Source organism: Glandiceps talaboti, chromosome 3, assembly GCF_964340395.1.
Source record: "Glandiceps talaboti chromosome 3, keGlaTala1.1, whole genome shotgun sequence".
Taxonomy (NCBI): domain Eukaryota; kingdom Metazoa; phylum Hemichordata; class Enteropneusta; family Spengelidae; genus Glandiceps; species Glandiceps talaboti.
The window spans coordinates 29,784,953-29,808,391 of NC_135551.1; the positions used below are offsets into that span (position 1 = coordinate 29,784,953).

General features: G+C 33.9%; 1 protein-coding gene across 3 annotated transcripts in view; it reads right to left on the minus strand.

Annotated features, from left to right (window-relative positions):
- The window catches only part of LOC144432591 (sestrin-1-like), a 112,803-nt gene that overhangs the window by 17,282 nt on the left and 72,082 nt on the right, over positions 1 to 23,439 (minus strand). For all 3 annotated transcript variants that reach the window (XM_078120837.1, XM_078120839.1, XM_078120838.1), the window contains exons 5-7: positions 16,830 to 17,000; positions 5,446 to 5,628; positions 1,321 to 1,545 (exon numbers count right to left, since the gene is read on the minus strand). In XM_078120837.1, coding sequence (XP_077976963.1) covers positions 1,321 to 1,545; positions 5,446 to 5,628; positions 16,830 to 17,000 — 579 coding nt within the window. The remainder of the gene's footprint in view (positions 1 to 1,320; positions 1,546 to 5,445; positions 5,629 to 16,829; positions 17,001 to 23,439) is intronic.

The following is a 23,439-nucleotide window of genomic DNA, read 5'->3' on the forward strand; positions in this document are numbered from 1 at the left end:
ACTATGATGAGAACTGTATCGGTCACACCACTAGGATCGATGTAATGTAAAAACATGATTGTAAACATATTAAATACTATTTGAAACCTAGCAGCATATCTCTCATCAGCAGTAATTTTTTTATCAACTTATCAACATCTCAGTAGTAAATACAAAAGCTGTTATCATTGAAGGAGTGAACTTTTCTGTCAAAATTTGGTTAGAAGTGTGAAAATGAAGTTCAGCAATCACATTGATGCCAGACCCCCTCCCCTTCTAATCTAATGATTGAACTTCACTTTATATTGAGCTTGTGCGACATTGTGTGATCGTCCTTAAGGAGTGCACGGCAAACGGGTAACTGTCACAAATCAGCAAGTAGTGTGTTTGTCGATGATCTACATAAATATTTAACACCTAAACTAGTAAGGTGATAGAGAGTTGACTGCAAGCCAGTGACCGTCTATTGACCCACATACAGATGGAACTGTTACCCTGTATTTAATGCCACCCACCCTTAAACTCATCAATCTAAGTCAGCATGCTAAGTGTCTGTCTAAATCTGCTGCACTGATTGGTTGCCCTCACCTGTCAAAGACGGTGACATCATAACTATATGAGACTACGTTGTCAATGGCAACATCCGTGTACTCAGATAGGATGACTTTATTAATGACCAGTTAATGATACAGGTAATGGTAAATCTTCTATATATCATACTAAGGATTCTGACAAGATATGACTTTGAGCAATTTCATTTTAATCTGTTTCCTAACAAAGCTTGGAAGCATTTCAATAATTGGCACTATTGTACATCAGAAATTGCTATTTTGTACGAATTACCATAATCCATATTATATGTGGTTATGCCACTGCTGTAGAGTTTTAATAATACCGAACTACTCAATAGAAAGCCATCAGATCACATTGAAATAGGAAAAAGATGACATGATTACCCTACCTTTAAAGATATTATTCAACTTCTTGTACGTCAAATCATCATATACCTTATCACATTTGAATATCCATTGGAATGTAATAACCTATATATTGCCTTGTTATCACACTGTGTGACTAAGCAGTAAGCACATGGCATGTGATAAACTTGTTATCATACTGGATGTGAGCATATGCCATGTGATAACTTTGTTATCATGCTGTGTGTGACTACTGATGTAAGCATATGCCATGTGATAACTTTGCGAGACTTCTGTTGAGTAACTGTTCTGAAAAATCTTGCCACTGTACATATATGGAATTACAACAGCACATTATTTTGCAGCACAGTATAACAAAAACATGACACACATTGTTTAATATTTGGTCTACGTTATTACTTACAAGATGTTCATGATTGGTTTCAGCAGAATTCTGACAATTTGTGTCTTTAGCTTCGGCAGTTTCGTTGACGGAGGGTGGCCGCATGGTGAAACCTCCATCAGAGTCTACCTCTGGATTGACACCACAGCCATACGCAAAGCTACATATCGCATGGAAATGTGATAGCAGTACTATAGCATGCACCAGTTCTGATAATGACCAGTTATCTTTTCCTCGAAGAAGTTTCTGAAATGTGAGAAAGAAAGGAGAAAAATTAGATATATTGTACCATGCATCAGCCAGGTTCAACAAAAAATATGGAATATATACTGGTTGTTCTATGTCGCGACAATGTGTGTCTACATCAGTGTTTCTGCCGTGTTCAAAATGAGTCAAAACACTCAAAATTGCCATTACTTGCTGACGATGGTATGATTATATTATTCCCCAATATTTTTCTTCATTCAGCCAGAAAATACTCACGACCTAAGGGTTGTCACTAAGAGGTGCTAGACAAGTAGTGACAAGGCCCCTTAGGTCTTGAGTATTTTCCTTGGCTGAAAGAAGAAAAATATTTGGGAATAGCATCTAATTATAAAATGTATCAGTTATAATGATAACCACTTTATCTGCTCTACTGTGAAGATTCTTCAATAGGATAGGTGTGGAACAGATTGCAATATCGATTTGTATCTTGTGATGTTTCTCTGACGTGATAAGATTGTTATTTATAAGACATACAATATGAAATATTCACCAAGGTCTGAGATAAAAATTTCAAAACTCTCTCTATATCTATTTCTGTAAGGAATATTATGAATACCACTGTACTGTATCATAACTCTCAAGTATACATACCATGACTTAAAAGTGTATATTTCACTGAATTCAAATTAATTTGTTATCACATACTTATCTTGCTAACACTTGCTAGGTAACGATTGCAGGGAAAGACGATGAAGTAAATCTGGGAGAATTCAAATCATGTATTTCTGTAATACTTATCGTTAAAAACTGTGGAAATACACAACAATTTCCAATTCAAGTTTTTTGGGCACGGTTTTAAAATCATGGAAGCAGAATAGGGAAAATTTGATATAAGTAGAGGAAATGTGGGAGAATTCCAATCCTGTATGTTTGTAACTTATAGCTTAAAACCTGGAAAGGGAAAGGGAAATTGAACAATTTCCAATTCAAGCTTTTTGGGCACTGCCACAGTTTTAAAATCTTTGAGGCAGAATAGGGAAAATTTGATATAAGTAAAGGAACTACCAACAAGTGCGGAGTTGGATTTTCTACTGTACCACTGTTCCATTTTCAGTGAAGAGATTTATCATGTTGCATTCATTCCGTCCTCATCTCTTATTTTTATATATACATCCACATTCTTGTTCTAACCAGGTCGCAGTGATCAAACATTGTACTGTAGTCATATTTATGTTGGTGCATGAAAATTTTGGCAGATTGGTAATTCAGGACGTGTCAGGTACACTTTGGCAGACCATGCAAGGAGAAAGTTGACACTACTTGTAAATATCTTATCCTGTTGGTAAATTGTATTCGGTGCAATTGTTGACGACACATTTCACAAACAGCTGAATATATGACAACTCATAAAGTATATTAGTGGGACTTTCCATGGGGGAAAAAACCTTTTGCGCATACTCCGATACAATAAATCTAGCGCCAAAAAACATCTGACTACAGTGTTACGTATTTTACATTTTTTCCTCATCAATCAAGACATAGTGCACAAAACATTGGATTGTGTCATAGGTAAAAGTGCACGTAGTTACTCCTCTAACAACAACAGTATTCTTTATACATTTTAGGGGTGAATACACAGTTACCGGTTAAAGGTTGATTTAACTCTGTACTGAATAGGAGATAAGTACAGTCTGATACTATTGGTTATTGGACTACACTACTGTTTGATTTGGCATGGTACCTTGGGAAAACCCCAAAACTTTTAAATTTAGTTTTTACATCATGTCTCATAAGTATAAATTAATATTTTGAATAACAACACATATCAAGTACATCTTAATTAGGTATTTTTCCTACAAACTTTTCAATAAATTTGAATAAAAATGAATAAATTTTGTGCAGATTTTGCATGGTGATCCAGTAATGCATGTCTGAACTTTAAAGTTTTGAATTTATAATTTTATATGCAAAATATATTTTATTCCTAAGGAAAGTAGTTTTCACTGTAAATGGTTACTGTAAGTGTAACCATTTACAGTGCTTGGTTCAAATGTCAAGTTTACATGGTACATGGGGAATTAGATAAATAAGTAGTTCTTTATTATTTGCATTTAATTCTTGTGAGATTTTGGCTGAAAACGGTGAAAAAGTGAAAAGTACATAAACGTATCTGAATTATCATATTTTTGGACACATAATCAATACTATCCAGTCATAATTCCATAAATTGGAAGGTAAGGTATTAAAGGTAGACAAGTTACTCTAAACAACGATACTGTTGATAAATTTTAAGAGATGAGTTTTTGCTAAAAATTATGAAAATAATTTCAGAGTGAAAAGCATAATTACCTGAATTATCATATTTTGGGACACATCATTATTAATAATATGCATTCATAATTGCTGATACAAATAGTTGAAATTTTAGCTGCTACACTCCACACTCGTACCCTTTAGCCTAGCCATTAAGATTAATCTACGCATGGTTATATATATTTCACTATTTGGCCTCTTTTTCTCATGCTTTCAAGGCACGTAATACTTAAATTGATTATAATATAAATATAATTCTATACATATTGACAAATTTGACTGGTTTATCATTTATTAAAGTCTTGGATTCTTGTAAATGGGTTGTTAATTTTTCAATCACTAGTCATCAGGTACTAGAAAACACTTATATTTATAAGATATGTTGTCAGTAATAAGTATACCGGGGTACATCGACAAACACTTGACGGTTCGATGCATATTGCAGGAAATTCACTTTAAAATCTTGATGAATAATTTACATTTGCATTCAGCTGTTTACGACTACAAGATGGTAGATTAATAATCCATGAAATAAGAAAGTTGATCCAATTAGTGATTTATCAGTAATGACACATATTATCCCGTTATAACTTGCACTATAATACAGAACTTTACATATATGATTTTACTATTTTGTTTTCAGTTTCTTTGGGCTGCTAATGAGTACAGGAAGAAGTGTTTCTGATACATGCTACAGAAAATGTGAATAGAAATTTGATTTCGTTACAAACAGATGATAGATCTTGTAAATTTTGTCAATTTTTTCTACTGATGTTTTATATCCACTAACACAATACCAATCAAGATACGAACACGTTCTACTAATAAGGCCTAAAAAATTGTTAGGTTCCGGTTACCCAACCCCACCTAGTTTTTCACTGCCGACCTTAAACTTTTTTTTACGTATTCGAGAAAAAAATAATAAAATCGCAAAGAATTATGAATTCTCATGAGAAATAGTGGATGCGGAAACTGACACCAACTTAAAAAGACAATATAAAACTGTTCTTCCAATCTGTAATGGCTGTACATCTGATACGAAGAAATAAATAACACAGAGACCATATGGAAAACAATGGAAAACCTGAACTAGACACTTCACAAATGAAAAAAAAAATATAATAAAATAAAATAAAAAATCTACCTACCCCATCTATTCTAAAATTGACCGTAATCAGAACCACACATTTATTTTTAATTAGGCCTAATGTCAAGTCTTTATTTGAGATATTTGAAAACCTGTGACAACATAATTAGTCTAGTGACATACATAACAACCAATCTTTGCATTTACATGAAGCAAATACATATACAGACTAAAAAGCTACATTTAGTTTTCAGAGAAAAACCTGATCTTTTATTAATAATTCTCCATAGTAGCTACGCTAATTTTAAGAGCTAAAAAGCGTTGCTATTATACAAACTCTCAAAAATATTTGTCTATAATTTTTTAGAAAATCAATCTGAAAATTGGTCTAGCATATTATACCCTGGTCAACAGATTGAAAAATAATGACACATATGTCATTTATTCAAATCAGAAGACTGTGGGCGGAATCCTTTCTGAATAAAATTAGCATAGATTAATGACAACTGCAAAGAATCATGGGTATTTTTTTATCTTACCTGCATATCATCTTTGGTTACAAGCCACGGCCGATGTGCCAGCTTTTTGTTAAGGTCGTTTAAATGCTGAAGTTTCTGTGGAATGTGCTGCAGACCTTTTAACCACTCTGGGTCTCCGCCTTGCAGCAAAAATTCAGTCTCTTGAAGTCGTATGATGTGTAAACATCGGTGTCTAGCTGCTGCCTGTAAAATAGGAGATGGACAAGATAAGAATAATATTGTGTGTATAAAACAAGAAATCAAACATATTGAGTGCATTAATCTAAATTACATGCACTATGTCGCTCACTTTTAAGTTTTCACAAGTTTAGTTGATCAGAGTTGCCATTGACAATAAGGTTCTGCCTTGAATTTGTGATTACAAAACAGCTCAAGAATAGCTTTCTGACAACAGGTGCTAGCATGTACTCATCAGCATGCATTACCAACTTGAAAGGTGAATATTTGCACCAGCCTTATGTTAACACCAGGCTTGCTCAGTGCTAACTCTGGGTTAGCACTATCACCTCACCAGTATGTGTTAGCAACTGGAAGGGTTAATGCCTGCATCAGGCTAGTTCAGTGCTAGCTCCAGGTTGAAACTAACACCTCACCAGTATGTGGCATTAGCCACTGAAAGGGTTAATGCCTGCACCAGCCCTTAACAACAGACTAGCTCAGTGTTAATGTCAGGCTGATACAAAGCTAGTAAATTGGAAGTGATGTTTAAACTGCACTCTGTTTCAAGCTGTCATTTTTAAAGGTATATCTATCTTAATTATCATGGAAAATAGAATTCTGTACTAGATTCCATCAGATACTTTACATTGATAGGTATATTGTTATTGCCAGGTGGTGAACAATTTGATGGTATCCATCCGGCTTGTAGTATCGGCAAAAGTATGGCTATGTAAGTTTAGTTTAATATTTATTATGCAAAATAGGTCAAGAAATTGCACAAGTTTGGATAAACAAAAACAGAACAATATCTGTATATCTACAAAGTGAGCATTTCCATATAGAAAACACAGGGGTGGTAGCATTACAGAAGCAAGACAAACAGACACAATCATTCATTCACTTGCGTAGTTTAGATCATTCATAGAATCCTTATATCTCTGTATACAAATCAACTAACAGAAATGCACCAATACCATTAAGTGCATTGATTGTGTACGAATACAGCATCTTGTAAGGTTATTCACTATTCAAGAGATCAGTAATGTATTCTAAATGTTGGCACTGATGGAAGCAAACATGTAAGAAAAGCCACAATCAGATCCATTTATTATAACCGTGTTTTTGTTAGCGCTGAGTGGATAAAATCTACCAAGGCTCTTTTCTGTATGTTTTAAGTCATGTATATTACTAGCATTTGACAGTAAGTACAATCCCAGCATATTGGATCTATTTTCATAATCACTTTTATTCACCACATTTCACACTATGCTCTTTGACATTTCAAGATGTATGCTGTCAAGATATTTGAGATAACATGGATGTCATTTCACAACATCAAATATTGATAGTGTTTTGCAATACATATCTTACTAACATTACAATAAGTACATGATATTGAGACAATGTAAAATATATATACTGTATTTAATATGTCATCTGTGAAATAATTTTGAACAATGTGTATGGATTCATTGCCTGAAAGATCTACAAATATAGTTCTTGTTTCTGCTTAATAAGGCAAGGCCTAATAAAAAAATTGTGTAGTTCTGATTATGCTCAAGTTTAGAATAGGTGGGGTAGGTAGATTTTTTTATTTCATTTTTTTTTTATATGTGAGTGTCTAGTTCAGGTAGTTATGTTTTCTGTTCTTTTCCATATGGTCTCTGTGTTATTGGTTTCTTCTCATCAGATGAACAACCATTACAGATTGGAAGAACAGTTTTATATTGTCTTTTTTAAATTGATGTCAGTTTCCTCATCCACTATTTCTTGCAAGACTTCACAATTTTCATGATTATATAATATTTTCTCAAATTCGTAAAAAAAAAAAGTTTAGGGTCGGCATTGAAAACAAGGTGGGGTTGGGTAACCAAAACCAAAGAATTATTTTCATTTGATTCTATAGAATATTCATGCAGTATTCATCAATATACAATAATATGTTTTATAGCCAATTACATGACAATGTTCATTTCTGCATATAAAATTCACATACCATATCACTTTTCGTACAGTTTTCATCTTAAAACAGTCAGTATTTTTATTTTAATCAAAATCGACATATTCAAAGTATATTTATCAATGTGTGACTATCCTGGCCTATCATCCTTTCCTCTACATAATGTTGCATTACTTGTCAAGATTTATGTAATGTTTTACATTTATTTAAAACAGAGCAGAATTTTATTCCATTTCGGTTTCATTTTGACACACAAGCTCTTTCTTGACCGCTGGCATATTTTTAGAGTCTGATATTTGCACTAATTATATTGCATTAATTAAATTTTGACCCATGCCTGTATCATGCATATCTATACACTCTGAACAATTGGTGTATTGAACAGTAGGTGTGATACTATACACTGTCACAAACATGCATCAGGTGACCATGCAGGTACATGTGATTATAGCATGCTCTATAGAACAAAAGCCATTATAATGTGTTATAAAACAGTAGAAAAAGTTCCTAAACCGTAAACAATAACTTAACATTATCAAGCCCGCATTCAAGTAATGACATGAACAAAAGACCGAGAATATGTTAACTCTAGTTAACAGCAAAACTAGAATGACTTTCAACTCTATTTATCACTTCGAACACAGTTATTATTGACACATTCATGTCAAAAGAAACAATTCACAATAAAAAGTAGGTTTGCAAAGTATAGTTTGACTTTTAAATGGTCAAAGTAACAACTGCACAGGGTGGGGGAAGGAGGGGATTTCTGAAGTCTTGGTGAAATAATCGTGACATGTTACTTCTTTTTGAATTTGCTTCCATACTTTGCCTCTATACTTTGTAAAAAGCAAGTATATCTCCCCAAATATTACTTTATATAGAGTAGAGTAGAGTAGAGAATATCACTGGTGGTTTGACAGTGCACAAAAAAAATAACAATGCATGTAACAGAAATACTATGTATCATGTATAATAAAAATTTATATTCTACAGTTTATCTATTATTCATTGGTTTATTTATTATTAATTCATTTATTTATTTATTTAGTTTATTAATTATTTTTAACAGTTTTTTTTATTTCTACCTTTATATTCAATTTAATTCACACTTCTCAATAACGCCCACTCATGGTGCGGAACTACTCAAACATTCAAGCTGACATATTACTGTATACCTAAAAATAAAATTGTTCTTGTCATTTGATAAATCATATACATGACAAATTATGATAGCGAAATTTTTAAATCAATTACTAGGACAACATATCTCCTAAGGGGAAAAGTTACAGAGATCATTAATGCCGAGGATCGTACAAACAGATATGTATTAAATATCGACACTTTGGGACCTTTGCTCTATTATATCATATTGTTTCATTTCATATTGACTAGGGCAGAAATTTGACTCAGGTTTCTACTGACCTGTCAATGAAATGAATAAAATGCCCTGGGGTATGACCATTTGTGTATGCTATATGTCTGTATATATTACTGATTGCCCTAATGTCTCTTCTGAGAATTCTGAAGTTAAGGAGTCTAAATAAACTGACTGGATTGTAATCAGTAATTGATGTACTGGAATTTGAATGTGAAATCAACTATAAGCTCATGTCATGACTTATGCATGCTGTGGACACCATATAAACTGACTGGATTGTAATCGGTAATTGATTATGAATGAGAAGTTAAGGAGTCTAAATAAACTGACTGGATTGTAATCGGTAATTGATTACGAATAAGAAGTTAAGGGGTCCAAATAAACTCACTGTACCACAATCAATAAATGATGAACTGGAATCAATGGCATGCAACATATGTGTGTTACGAATAAGAAGTTAAGGGGTCCAAATAAACTCACTGTACCACAATCAATAAATGATGTACTGGAATCAATGGTAAGCAACATATGCGTGTTACGAATAAGAAGTTAAGGGGTCCAAATAAACTCACTGTACCACAATCAGTAAATGATGAACTGGAATCAATGGCATGCAACATATGTGTGTTAGGAATAAGAAGTTAAGGGATCCAAATAAACTCACTGTACCACAATCAATAAATGATGTACTGGAATCAATGGTAAGCAACATATGTGTGTTACGAATAAGAAGTTAAGGGGTCCAAATAAACTTACTGTACCACAATCAGTAAATGATGAACTGGAATTGATGGTAAGCAATATCTACGTGTTAGAATTAAGAAGTTAAGGGGTCCAAATATTCTCACCATATCACATACACATTATACACTAGAAGTGTTGGTAACTATAGTATCAAATGATCGATAATTTAGGAACTTTAGGTTTTTCAATTTGTTACAAGCAGGGCTTGAAATTAACAGTAGCCCTGTATCCAAAGACAACCAATTCTTGTCATGGGGCTAGAATAATTTGCAGCTGGTAGCCCACTCAGGCTACCACAGATTACGCATGGTTTCAAAGATGTAAGATTTACAGATATTATTTTCATAACACACATACATGTATTTCCAATAGAGCAACTCTGTTTTCAGATCAGGAATATGAGACTATTTGTCACCATCCTTGGGCTACCGATGTCTGAAATTGGTAGCCACTGGGACTACCAAGGAAAAAAGTTAATTTCAAGCCTTGGACAAGTATTCTATTTAGTCATTTTTTACTTCAAATATCTGAACATTTGCCAACAGAAATGAAAAATGATATATCCCTAGATAAACGCAAAATATAAAAATTAATTAAACAAATTCTATGATCAATGGGTTTTTTTCTGAGCTTAAAAATACATTTTCTATAATCTTCCTAAAAGCAAAGAATTCTCTGGTCAATTCACAATAAACAATGTAATTAAAATGCTCTAATTAAAATAAATTAATGACAAAAAAACCATAAATTTTAATATTTTTAATTGAATTTTTATACCAGTCATGTTGAATAATGATTCTACTTTAATTCACTATATTTTCTGTCATACATACATCTTTTAAAAATTGATCCTTTTGCCAAGTCCTTCAAGTCATATTTCCCTAGTGACAAACACATTCAAAATGTAAAATAGCCAGTATTTAAATGTTGACAAGTGTGGGTAGGTGATATGATGTTGTATGTACTCGAAGGCCAACCATAGGTGGTTTTTTACTTACTTTATAAAAATGCTTCAATCAGTTCTTTATTTTTGAGATATTATCAAAATACCTCATAAATACTGACATATATGTAATTGCTAATTGTACCTTTGACACACAGAATAGAATATCTTAAGTTTTATCGTTCACTCAGGAATTAATTAAATCATAAAAGATACATAAACAAGCAATTCAGAGATTTTTCCCCCGAAATATTTTGTCTAGATCTTAAAAATTTCCATAATTGCTCAAAAATATTCTTGTTACATAAAATAAAGAAACGAAAATATGACGGAAGGTGTTTGAGTTAAAAAGAATATTAAAATTATTTGAAATAGGAATTACTTAATTATGTCAAGGTGTGCCTGTCTATATAAATTTCTTAAAAGTTACTTAGTTTTTATAATTTTATAAATCAAATTTCAACTGTCTTAACCACATGACATGAAGACTAGTAAGATAATATAGGGGCTGGACTAGATTAGTTGCTTGACAATTATTTCCATTCCCCCTTTCCCGTTAGCTATTGATATACATATTTATCTGGTTTATCTGGTAAATGTATTTGTAATTTGTAATTACTACTGTTATTGTTGGGAATAAAAATTACTATTATTATCAAATTAAAATAATTATTCAACTCGGTTATTTGTGTTTTGCCAATAAATTTTCTTTTTTTCTTAAGTTATTTCATTTCTTAGAATTATCTACCTTCTGTTAAACACAATAAAATTTGGCATTCTTTGTTGTGAAGGTCTAAAGGCCCAGGTTTCAATCCCTGGTTCTTGTACTGGTATTTGGATTATTAAGCTTTTTTCTACATCCTACAAGAAAACTGTTTTTCACATCTAAATTTTAATCCTGATCCAAACTAGACACACCTCCTGTAATATGAGAAGAAGACGGTCTTATAAAGTGTGCCCTCTAAGCCAATTTGACGTGTCACTGACACATACAATTTCTAGTGATACACCAAAATTTGGTGTTCCCCTATCTCTTACTATGTGATGACCAGTGTGCCCCCTAAGCCAATTTGATATGCTACTGACACACACAATTTCTAGTGATACACCAAAATTTAGTGTTCCCATATCTCTTACTGTATGGTGACTCACAAGAAATGCCAGTTTTACCATTTTGACCCAAAACAAAAAATTTGGTTATCATTAAAGGGCACATTGGTCTTGTACATTACAATTTAGGTGCTTTCCTACTCTTCACAAACCATTTCTATTAAGTGTTCATGTTATAACTAATCAAATTCCATGAAAACAGATAGACATATTCCCATCATTTGTAGTCAGGACTCGTTCAGTATCAGCTGTTTGTCTGTTTTTCAACAAGACAGCTTTCAAGATTGACGTCAGAGCTGCCATGACAGTAAACACCACTAGATATTTAATCCATTTATTCATTTCACCAAATCTTGATAATACTGCGTCAGCTTCGTCCTAAGTAGCTCTACGGATCATTAACTTCTTGACTTTTACACTTACAATTAAAATTCATCGACTTTTATCTATTTGGTTGTTGGACTTTTACAACCACAATTAAAATTCATCTACTCTTTATCTATTTGGTTGTTGGACTGTGAATTGTCTATTCTATTTTTATTCCCACTTCTGATAAATGTAAAAGTCACTATATCACCAATATATTACACCAGTAGTTCTTATTCTGGGTACAATGCACCCCCCCCCCACCCCCGGGACAAAATTCCCTAGAAATCAAAATTCTTCAATTCTCTTTCAACTTTACATTATGAAAGCTTCCTCCTGGTAATTTTGAAATAATACCAGAAATTCGGAAGTTCAACATCTTCTTTTCAAGGAAATTGTCAATCTTGAGTTGACAGAATAGTTGGTGACCATGTTGGATTCTAAACTGACTACATTTTGATATTATTGACTTCTATATATCAAAAATTTGTATGTGACCTTAGATTTTTTTTAAAATGACCTTACATTTTTTTAGTGATTTCAAGTGAGAACAGGTTGAAATTTTTTTGAACAAAGTAATAGTGAAAGTTTAGAGTTTATTCCCATGGCACATTATATGTTAAACAATTGATTAAGTTACCAGGTACTTGTCAAGGATTCTGATAACTACACACACAACATTGCAGTCCCCCTTCAATAGAGTTTTGATAAGATTTTATAACAATTAGTAAGGTCAGACCTCAAAGTATTATTAGATACTGCATAAACTATAGTCCTTGCATTGCAAACATCAGTCACACCGTTATCAAGTTACTTCATAAATGGACATATATAATATAAAATGTATAATTTTCAAATTGACAAATGAACAATTGCTATCACGTTATCCTTTTTTCTATGTAATATATTTTAAATGCTGATTTGTTAGAAATCTTGGACTTGAACTAAATCATTACGTTATACTCAAGTCAAGTCTCAGCATTGAAATTTCCTTGAATCAAGCTCTCACAGTTGGACTGATAATAGTTTTCTTAACAAACCACGCTAATAATTATATTTATGTGATTCCCATTACAACATCTTATCTTTTTTGGCATTGGTTTTATACTTCACTTTTATGTCTTTTTTTTAAGACAGGTGAATGACCTCTGATGTTTGTGGGTAGCAGCATAGTGGTGGAGGGTATATGGTAGCAGATAGGTGACATTTACTGAAGCTCCTCAAACATTCAAAAGGGTTTATTAATCCTCTTTGTACAAAAAACTACAAGTTGAAGTTAGAAAACTGGTTAAAGACCTGGATAATCCCTCTAGGTAAACAATACCCTTCCCTTTTGATTCTGAAATTTTAAACAACACTCTATTCAAAATTGAAATTAAAATGTTGAAGAATTGTCCAGTGTATAAATTTCAATAATAAAACTAGTTATACTATAATTATAGACTTGTTGTGTTCTTATTGTCTTAAATTAGTTAAATTTAAATTTTATCTAGTCTAGAGGTCAACATGATGTCAAATTGTGAAGAGAGATCTTGAGATTCAATGAAGGATAACACTAAACTAAATTTTACCACATCTACACAGTTAACTGTTAAGAAGACATTTTTTATCATATTCAGGTAAAAAAAATTTAATCGCAGAATATCAGCACTATATCATATGCAGGGAACACTTTTTGTACTATAATATTTGGGGAACACTTTTTGCACTTTACTAAGCAGGGAACACTTTTTGTACTATACTAAGCAGGGAACACTGTCTTTTTTATTGGCAGAATATCAGCATTATATAATATGCAGGGAACACTTTTTGCACTATTATATGCAGGGAACACTTTTTGCATTATTCTTAGCCTGGAATCCATACAGATAGGGATTTTAAAGTTTGGTTTTGAGAGGGAAAACCAAAATATAAAATCCCCATCCACATGAATTCCTGGCTACACTATACTATGCAAGGAAGGCTTTTCTAACAGCTGAATATCAGCTAGCCAAGATATGTCAGAAATTTATTCAACACTTTCAAAGTCTACCACTACACAATTTTGATGATCCTCATAAAAATGACAATAAATTTAATGTCATATTTTACTAAATCATAATGCAAATATATATCATATAAATAACACATTACAAATCTGATATTTGAATCTGATAACTATTAAATTTGAATGATTACCATACACATATTGGTATGAACAATAACAATATTCTAATTACCATGACCACAGCACAAATGGTGGCTTTTTATAAATCATTATATGGGTACAAATATCTACTTCATTAGGTGTTTGTTCTATATACAATGTGCTCATTGTTAGTGTTGTATTTAGTTATTGATTTTTACAATCATGTAAAATAAACATTATATGAAAAGACCATATCTAGAGTTAAGACTACTTATTATAGTGATAGACTAAAGGTAGCCCAGGTCATATTTACAAGGGGGTGGGGAGTTTTGTCACACCAATAGAGCTAAGACTGCTTGTACTGACTGCCTAAAGGCCGGGCCAAAAGGTAGCCCAGGTCATATTTACAAGGGGGTGGGGAGTTTTGTCACACCTATAGAGCTAAGACTGCTTGTACTGACTGCCTAAAGGCCGGGCCTAAAGGTAGCCCAGGTCATATTTACAAGGGGGTGGGGAGTTTTGTCACACCTATACAGCTAAGACTGCTTGTACTGACAGCCTACAGGTAGCCCAGGTCATATTTACAAGGGGGTGGGGAGTTTTGTCACACCTATACAGCTAAGACTGCTTGTACTGACAGCCTATGGGTAGCCTAGGTCATATTTACAAGGGGGTGGGGAGTTTTGTCACACCTATACAGCTAAGACTGCTTGTACTGACAACCTATAGGTAGCCTAGGTCATATTTACAAGGGGGTGGGGAGTTTTGTCACACCTATAGAGCTAAGACTGCTTGTACTGACAGCCTACAGGCCAGGTCTAAAGGTAGCCCAGGTCATATTTACAAGGGGTGGGGAGTTTTGTCACACCTATACAGCTAAGACTGCTTGTACTGACAGCCTACAGGTAGCCCAGGTCATATTTACAAGGGGGTGGGGAGTTTTGTCACACCTATACAGCTAAGACTGCTTGTACTGACAGCCTACAGGTAGCCCAGGTCATATTTACAAGGGGGTGGGGAGTTTTGTCACACCTATACAGCTAAGACTGCTTGTACTGACAGCCTATGGGTAGCCTAGGTCATATTTACAAGGGGGTGGGGAGTTTTGTCACACCTATACAGCTAAGACTGCTTGTACTGACAACCTATAGGTAGCCTAGGTCATATTTACAAGGGGGTGGGGAGTTTTGTCACACCTATAGAGCTAAGACTGCTTGTACTGACAGCCTACAGGCCAGGTCTAAAGGTAGCCCAGGTCATATTTACAAGGGGTGGGGAGTTTTGTCACACCTATAGAGCTAAGACTGCTTGTACTGACAGCCTAAAGGTAGCCCAGGTCATATTTACAAGGGGGTGGGGAGTTTTGTCACACCTACAGCTAAGACTGCTTGTACTGATAGCCTACAGGTAGCCCAGGTCATATTTACACGGGGGTGGGGAGTTTTGTCACACCAATAGAGCTAAGACTACTTGTACTGACAACCTATAGGTAGCCTGGGTCATATTTACAAGGGGAGTGGGGGTTAGGAGGGTAGATATACAATTTACAAATTAGATTGCTATTTTTGTGGGAATGGGAGTAGAGCTGTGGCTATTCATTATAGTAACACAATGGACAGGTTTATGCTAATGATTCTGGGGATGTGGGAAGAGCTATAGCTATACATTGTTACATGACGCACATCCAATTTATATTAATTAACGGATCTACTGTATGTAACTTACATGGTTTGATAGAAATATTGTGTGGTCAGTGTGAGATGACATTCTTATTTTCACCTACAAGTACTTGTAAATTGAACTTGTTCTAATGTGGCAAGTCAAGTCATACTTACTACTTACCAGTTCTAAAATTATCACAATTTTACGACTAACTGACATCGATGTACCTAAACTGGGTTACTAAAACTAAGTGCTGGGTTACTAAAACTAAGTGAAGAGGGGGTAAGACAAAATGTTTTTAAAAAATTGGAAAGGATAAGACAGTGAGCAGCAATAAATTCTCATCATGAAAGTGGCATAGAAATGTCAATTTCCATGGCAACAAGAGTGGTATTGTATTTAAATCAGCTGTTAATAATAACAGCCATTAATATTCACTCAGGGTATGTCATCATTTCTCACAAACAACAACCTATTTATGGCAGAATGAGATAAATCTAATATCTCCCAATATAATATTACAAATTATGACTTCAACACTAAACTTAGTAATTTTTAAATTCATTATATACTAATAAAACACAACATCAAATTTTGAAAACAATTTAAGCAAACTTCAGAATTTTGCATTACATTAATTCTTAGATGTTCTTCATCATAAATTATCAATACTATTCTACTTGGGTGTTTTACGCAGCAGCGCAATGAATCTGGTTCGATCTGGTATACTGTAAACCGTACAAAGGGAGACTTACGGGAAGTGGGCTGGTGAAGGTCAGTGGGTCAGATATACACATTCATGGTATAGGTATCTCAGTCTTGCATAATACCATACTTCATTCACCTAACGGACATTTCCCTTCCCGACATGCTATTGTTCGTTTCCAGGAAGATATTTCCTTTAAAATATCAGAATAAATGAAATCCTACTTACCATAATGGCTATGTAATGTCTATATTCAAAAGGTAATGGTCCATCTCCCCGAAGCATGAAGTTTTGGGTTTGGTAAAAATGTTCCGTGTATTGTGGATGGAATCCCATCACTTGGGTAATATTGTCCAGTCGACTCGTCGATAGGAAGACGTCGATATAACACCGTCCTTGCTGTAATAGAGAACAATTACACATGGTTGGTCTCTACAATCAGCTGTAAATTGATGAATCCTTCGATTCAAGCACCAAATCTTCCAAATAATTTATCCTGGCTTGTAAATGTCTGAGTCTTTCCACAATGTGTATGGTAGGGTATATCAGGGGCCAGCCAGCCTCACGTCCTCAGCTGCCCCTGTGGCTTCAAAGACCAGTATTGTGTACTGTACAATGTACGCTACACACGTCTCATATTAGATAAAAGCACCACTGTACTGAAAGCCGGTCTTATTTTTGTGCAATATGACAACTACTATCTCCTGTTGTCTGAGTTGTGTATGATTCAAATCAGAAGGGTTTAAAATGAGCCTTGGTTGATAAAAAATAGTCACCAGAATAAAGCCAACATGTTGAAGGCGAGAACAAGCTGAGGCAATATGACAGCTGATTTAAAATGTTTGCCCAACACAAGCCCTAACATTCAGAACATGTACATCAGGCGACATACTCATGAATATGTAAATTAGAAGAATTCACTATACGTGGGTGTGAGTGGGAATATTTTGAAAGGGGCACTTTATAAGGTCATTCACATAAAAGTATTATGCAAGTACAATACAAATGGATCAGTCCTATCATTAACATGTTGGAATTATTCAAAATGCAATAAACCTGTAATTAATTCAATCCAGAGGAGGTTATTGGCTAGAAGAAACATGTTTTCTATTTCTTCAACTGATATACTGTATTGCATCATCTTGTTGAACTTAGCAGAATTTAGACGGAGACAGGCTACTACTATTTACTGACATTGACAGCCACAATTATGTACATTATACACACAGTAGTGCATTCCCTGCAATGTAACCAACTTGGCACACAACTGACACACAGTAAGTTCTAGTGATGCACAAAAAAATTATTTTCAACCTATCCTATATGGTGCCAGTGGGTGACCAATGATGTTCTGTATTAAAGCCAACTTACACCATTCTTGCAAAGCAGAGCTGTTATTTCTTCGGCTACACTACGAAATAACCACTTGGATGGAGCCGTAAAAGAGGCTGTGGTTTATGACGATGACTTGTACTAACACAACACTAATTCTTGTACTGCAACAATCATCATTGTGTTTAGTTTATAGTTTATAGGTTACAGGAGCACAAACATGGAAGAATCCTGTATTCTGTTCATAAAGTTTTCCAATTTTTTTTATATTTTACATTATGCATTATTTATGTGGAAAAATACATTTCTATGTGGCACTACTAATTAACTTATGGTTTAAAAAGATCATAACTAATTAGTAATAATTAATATGTATATCTATTGTTTTCAAACGTCATAACTAATTAATAATAATTAATATGTATATCTATTGTTTTCAAACATCATAACTAATTAGTAATAATTAATATGTATATCTATTGTTTTCAAACATCATAACTAATTAGTAATAATTAATATGTATATCTATTGTTTTCAAATATCATAACTAATTAGTAATAATTAATATGTATATCTATTGTTTTCAAACATCATAACTAATTAGTAATAATTAATATGTATATCTATTGTTTTCAAACGTCATAACTAATTAGTGGAAATTAATATATATAGTTGTGTAATTTATTCCCTATTTATAAACTATTTCTATATTAAAACAATTTTTTCACCAGTTCAGCAATTCAGCAATGGCATGATATTCATTCAATAATGTTGTAGACCCAAACCAGCAAGTTCAATGACCAAATATATTTGACTTGTAAAGTTGTACCCAAAACAACAATTTGTCTGATAATGTAATATCTCTACCCACGTACATAGAAGGTAACCTTGTTGACTTTTTCATCCAGAATGACAGATTTAATCACAAAATTTCCATGTACGTTGATTCAAAATCTGAAAAGTGAATTACTCAATTTGTGGTAATCTAGCAGGATGAAAGGTTTTCGTTTTAAGACAGAAATCTTGTCACTTTTGGTTTTTGTTACTACCTAATTACGATCATGTGAAATCATAACTCATGCAATTCACTTTAAGGTCAGCAGTCCATCTATTCTGATAATTCTCAGTGTACTTCAAAGTTGACATAAACATCATCGGCATTTGTTGACGTGAACTTTATGTGGTTACTTTTTCTGATCGAATTATATTCTTGCTGAGATTTTTGAATTCTATAGCCCCGAGATTTGTCTTGCTGCTATCTATATCCCAGAGACCAGTTTTGGTGTTATCTGAAGCCCAGAGACTTGCCTTGGTGTTACTATCTCAAAAGCTCTCCATACCTACATCTGCTGGAAAGAGCTTCTTGAGATATTATAACCAAGACAAGTCTCAGGGCTAGTTTCTTGAGATAGTAACACCAAGACAAGTCTCTGGGCTAACTTCTTGAGATAGTAGCACCAAGACAAGTCTCTGGGCTAAGACTTCTCTTCTAGTAATAGGAGGAGAAATCTGTTACAATTTTCAGTTTTCTATCTTTTTACTTCAAAATACATATTACTTTATGTTGGAGGCAAGTGACTTTATTAGTTTTTGATTTTGACATCTGTAAGCTCATTTGGTGTGTGTATTCATACAAACTTTAACAGCCTAGAGACTTGGCTATCTGGCTCAACAACGTCTCATCACATTAACTTTTCCCAATATATACCCAATGTAGAGGCAAATAACATTTACTGCAAAATCATTGCATCATATTGCCTTGTTTTGAAGGATGATGCAATATATTTTACATAGTATGTTCTGACCTAAACTGACAGTATTAAATCACCTGTGACATCATTTATAGACACATACATGTAGGTAGACAAACCAAAACAACAGGAAATGAGCTTCCCTATGATAGTGTGCTTTTCATCCCACTTCCTGTACATGTTAACCTTCTTCACCCACATTATTCACTAGGGATGTACCAAATCAATTAAAGGTAGGGTAGTTCCTACAGTTGTGGTAGATAACAAATTACTTTAATATCAGTGATTTTGCTGCTCAAGGGGGTTCTAAATTTGTGAACAAGTGAATTGGGGAATTTGATGAAATATGATATTACTTCCTGTGTGAAATTACAATAGCCATAATTGTGTAATAACGTACATAATGTTTATTACATAATTATGGTATTTATTATTTCACTAATAGCATACATTGGCCCCATGATTTATTTTGGATACTACACTACATGTATGAGACAATGTACTTGCTGACCTAGCAAAAAATTCGTTTACATTACACATTGTATCAGATTCAACTTTAGATCCAAACAGACACTTGAAAATTGTTACCTTAAACTTTGAACAGTACACTTGGATCAACAGCTTAAATAATCCAATATTATAATTTACCCACACAGACGAATTCTAAGTTATTTGAAGAGACTTATTTAATTTATAATTACTCCCTTCCTTTAGTATTAGTAAGGTCGTATATGAGAGTGAGTAGTACGGGACATTCATGGTGGTGGTGGTGGTGGTGGGAAGGATAGAGGTGGAGGTGGTGGTGGTGGTAAGGATAGAGGTGGTGGTGGTGGTGGTGGTAAGGATAGAGGTTGTGATGGTGGTGGTGGTGGTGGTGGTGGGAAGGATAGCGGTGGTGGTGGTGGGAAGGATAGAGGTGGTGGTGGTGGTGGTGGTGGTGGTGGTAGAAGTAGGACTGGAAGAACTATGGAGCACAAGAAGAAGAAAAATTATTTACATATTGTCAAGATAACATTGTGGTAGCCCAGAGACTTGTCTTAATGTTACTATCAGTCACAAAAAGCTGCTCTCTAGCACTTCTTGTGATAATAATATATAAAAAGACAAGTCACTGAGCAAACACTGGCAGATACATGTAAGGGCAGATTTTTAATGGAAGAAGATTTTTTTAAGATAGTCATCTGTCTTTACATTCACCTCTGTGTGTACACTTCATTACAACATACTGTACATTCACTCTATAATAATTATTTGGCATGCATTGTCAATTTTAATGAGTTTTTTTAATGATGTTTTGAAGCAATGACATATTTGATTGTAGTCCTTGTTGCAACAAGGTCTACGTTTTTCAAGTGACAATAAAAGTTGCCTAGATGATAATATTGGTCACAAAATTATGTCACACGTAGACACATAGTTAGAGGTCACTCATTAAGTCGGGACATATCACGTGAATTTTAGAATTATTGCATATCACTTGATGTTTTGCTAATATCTTTTTTTTTGTCAGATGGCCAAATTAGACAGTTGTCTTTTTGTTGTTTACGTTTTTTGACAGACTGAGACCAGAATCAAAGGGTTAGCTATCATCATAAACTTTTATGCAAAAGTTATTCAAACAAACTGACTGACTGACACTGTGACAGCATTGATGACACTGGGTTTGCATTAGCCTTCAGATGTGTTTATCTCTGGCTAGACAATACCATTTGTCAAAATATTAGGTAAATTTGCACAATATATTGTACAGCCCCAGATAGCCATGTGCTAAATTATTTTGTACATGTTGTACGAGTACACACACCAAATGTGACTTGGAGATTGATGACAAAGCCTTGCCTTTCTACTACTAGCTAGTCTGGATGCCAGTGTAGTCTCTAAACCATCAATGTGGACTCTGTGGAAGTGTAAATCGTAACGACTCTGTATAGGGACTAGACTAACTACTAACTGAATCTGTGACTCGCATCCACTAATAATCTAGCAAAAAGACAGACTAGGAAGGCCCAACAATTAATATATATACTTGCGTTAAAGGCAATGTGAAGCAGATTTAAGTACAAGGCAAAGGTCTAGAATTCCTGCTAAAAAAAAATCTATCTTTTGAACAAGAATTACTGGTAGCCTTATTCTTGGCACAAGTTATTTAGAAATAAGAAATGCCCACATAAACATAACATTTTATACTCAGATCATGAAAATTGAGAAAGGTCAACTGTTCATGTGGTTTAAATTACCATCATAACATAACTTTACAACTAATATTTGTTATGTTTGTAAAATTGTACACATCAGTATGCATAGTAACAGTAACTGTACCACGGGTATGTTTGTAAAACTATACATGTTAGTATGCAACCTGCCATGACAAATTAGTTCTGACTTCTGACTGACAGTTTGTTTTGTATCTAAGTATCACAATGGCAATAGGCCAAAACATAAGAACACTTCAACACAGTTTTAAAGACTGGAATAGAATGACTTGCACAATACCACAAGAATTTCAAAAAGTATAACTATGGCAAAAATAGATTAGGATCACACTACCAGGAGGGTGGGGCGGGGGTGGAGGTGGAGATGGAGGTGGGGGCCACTGCTAGGCACACTGCAGATTTGATTGTATAAAACGTTGCATTCCTATGATACAGCTTCTGGTATGAGACTGTATCTTCTTTTGGGTTATGTGACAAGCAATCTGTAGATATCGTACATGTCATGCTGCCAACTGGCAAGAGAAGGCCGGCTGATGAGGGCAGAACAATATGACATATTTTAGTATCTACATGCCTACATGTAGATACACTTCAAAACCTTCATACAGGTCCACATTTCTATCTTGCAGTAACATGATCAGATGTAACTAACCTATTTAAAGAAAGGTACTGATAACAATGAAAACAACAGAGACTATTGTGTTCATAAAAAGAACAAGTACGAAAGGTGGACTTCGTGACTTACTGCACGTACATGTAAAGGTAGTAATAGTTTAGAGGCTGTGGTATTGAATCTACTTCTCACGAGAGATTGTTGTAGCCACAGATAGCTTCTTAGACTAAAGCAATAGTCATAACAGTCCTACTTCTAAAGTATTAACTATGACACAGTCAATCTATAAAAGCTTTCTCTTCACTTGACCAAGGTTCAGTTATGAAATTATGATAGCAACTGTCAGAGAAAACTAATATGCAAAGTTTATTTACAGAGTTTCCCTTACAGAAAGATTCTCAAACAAAATACTATCATTATTGAAAATTTCATCTAAGGCTAATATTTGCTTATTTCATTAGAAAACAAAAACATGAAAATAAATAGTGACTAAAATTTCTTCTAAATTATCATATACACAATTAGGCCCAGTAATTATCTGTCTGTCTGTCTGTCTATATATCTATCTCGTTCGCTCTCTCTTTCTCTATCGATCTATCTATTAATCTAACAAACTTATATAGCACCAAATATCCAAAGTTACACAATATTCAGTGGTGCTTAGAGTTACAAAGAAAATGAAAATGCTCTTTGAAAGATGTGTTTTTAAATATAAATGTAAGATACGTCGTGTTGTTCAGCCTTATATCAGACACGAATAACTGTATCTTACAGAGTACAGTCCTAAATGACTTTTGACATGTTCATGCAATTTGATCCAAGCAAGTCAGAGGGTATATGGAATGCACAATGAAGTCATGCATCAAGAACAATAGCTGTGTGTTAGATCATATTTACCTTGACGTCATCTACTGAGGACATAACATTAT